This window comes from Mytilus edulis, chromosome 14 (genome assembly GCF_963676685.1).
Source record: "Mytilus edulis chromosome 14, xbMytEdul2.2, whole genome shotgun sequence".
In the NCBI taxonomy this organism is placed as follows: domain Eukaryota; kingdom Metazoa; phylum Mollusca; class Bivalvia; order Mytilida; family Mytilidae; genus Mytilus; species Mytilus edulis.
In genome coordinates, this window is record NC_092357.1 from 40,103,798 (window position 1) to 40,105,155 (window position 1,358).

General features: G+C 31.3%; 1 protein-coding gene across 1 annotated transcript; it reads right to left on the minus strand.

Annotated features, from left to right (window-relative positions):
* Positions 1-346: 346 nt before the first annotated feature.
* On the minus strand, positions 347-739 carry LOC139504194 (uncharacterized). The gene has a single exon (XM_071294260.1). It carries the CDS (start codon positions 737-739, stop codon positions 347-349), a length of 393 nt encoding a protein of 130 aa, XP_071150361.1.
* Positions 740-1,358: the final 619 nt, after the last annotated feature.

A 1,358-nucleotide genomic window follows, 5' to 3' on the forward strand; every position in this document is an offset into this window, starting at 1 on the left:
TTAAACACATCAAACGAATGGATGACAACTGTCAAAGATATCTCGTCAACATACTATTTCAATGAATACACAGGCTTCGATCATCTTCGGTACACTTGCAAATCTCTCAATTGTCCCGTGTCAAAATAAAACCTTTTTTTCAAAAAACATCATTGTGTCTGCTATCAACAGCAATGGAAAAAAAACATACAAAAAAATTGACACAAATAACAAAACAATTACAATATATGTTTAAGAAAATTTGAATCCATTAATATGTAAGCTAAAGATCAACAAAAGATTCAAATACTTTGTCACTCGCAGAAACACCGATTTACTATAAATTTCGATTGCCGAAGGCTCTGTTTTAAAAGAAATAAAACGTTTTCCTTTTGTTTTTTTCCAGTTGTTCCTTTTGTTGTTGTTTTTCCAGTTGTTCCTGTTGTTGTTGTTTTTCCAGTTGTAGTTGTTGGACTTGTTCTTTTAAGTCTGTAATTTCCTTATTTGTTCTTTTTTCATCTGATATTTTTTTGAAGTATGCATGACCATAATACCCGTCTATATTGTCTTTCACCTCAAACACCTTCTCTGCATCTTTTTGTCTTTCGCTCCTTGCCTGAAGATTTTCAACAGCAACGACTCGCTCTTTACATTTCGTGTAAAGTTGTTTTACATCTTCTGCAGATTTCTTTGTGATAAACTCTTGAATGTTTTGTATTTCTTTGCGGATAATTTCATGTTTTCTCACCATAACAAGCATGGTAAAATCAAGAAAATGGTCATCACCAAAAAACGATTGTAAATCTTTTAAAGCCTTACGTGCTGCGGCTGTGTCTCTGTTTGTGCAATAACAATGATGATTGCATGAGGACCAGGAAAAAGAAAATCAAAAAAGTTTCCAAGCACGGACGCCATATTTGTTCCATCTGAACTAATGATTCCTGGTGTATCAACAATTTTTATTTTTCTTCTTCCAACAATGCGTTCACTAATTTCACATTCATTGTGACAGATTTTGACGAGGCAGATTCATCAAAACATTCGTCTCCCAGTAATGTGTTCCCAAATGAGCTTTTAGCAGCACCAGTACAGCCAATTAATACAATTCGTGTTCTAAAAATAAATCCAAAAATATTCTACATTATTTAACATTTATTCGTCTCAATAATTTTTTTCGAGTAGTATAAAATGCATGATTGAATTCAAATTACCGAAAGAAAACGTATATCCATTTTCAAACAGCGAAATATTAAACTCAAACGAAAATGCTTTATTTGAATATATTGTTTATAATTGTTTTGTCGTAAAACTAATCGTTTTATGAATACTTTTATACAGTTTTATTTACAAGCACATAAAGTAAAATAATAGTTTATAAT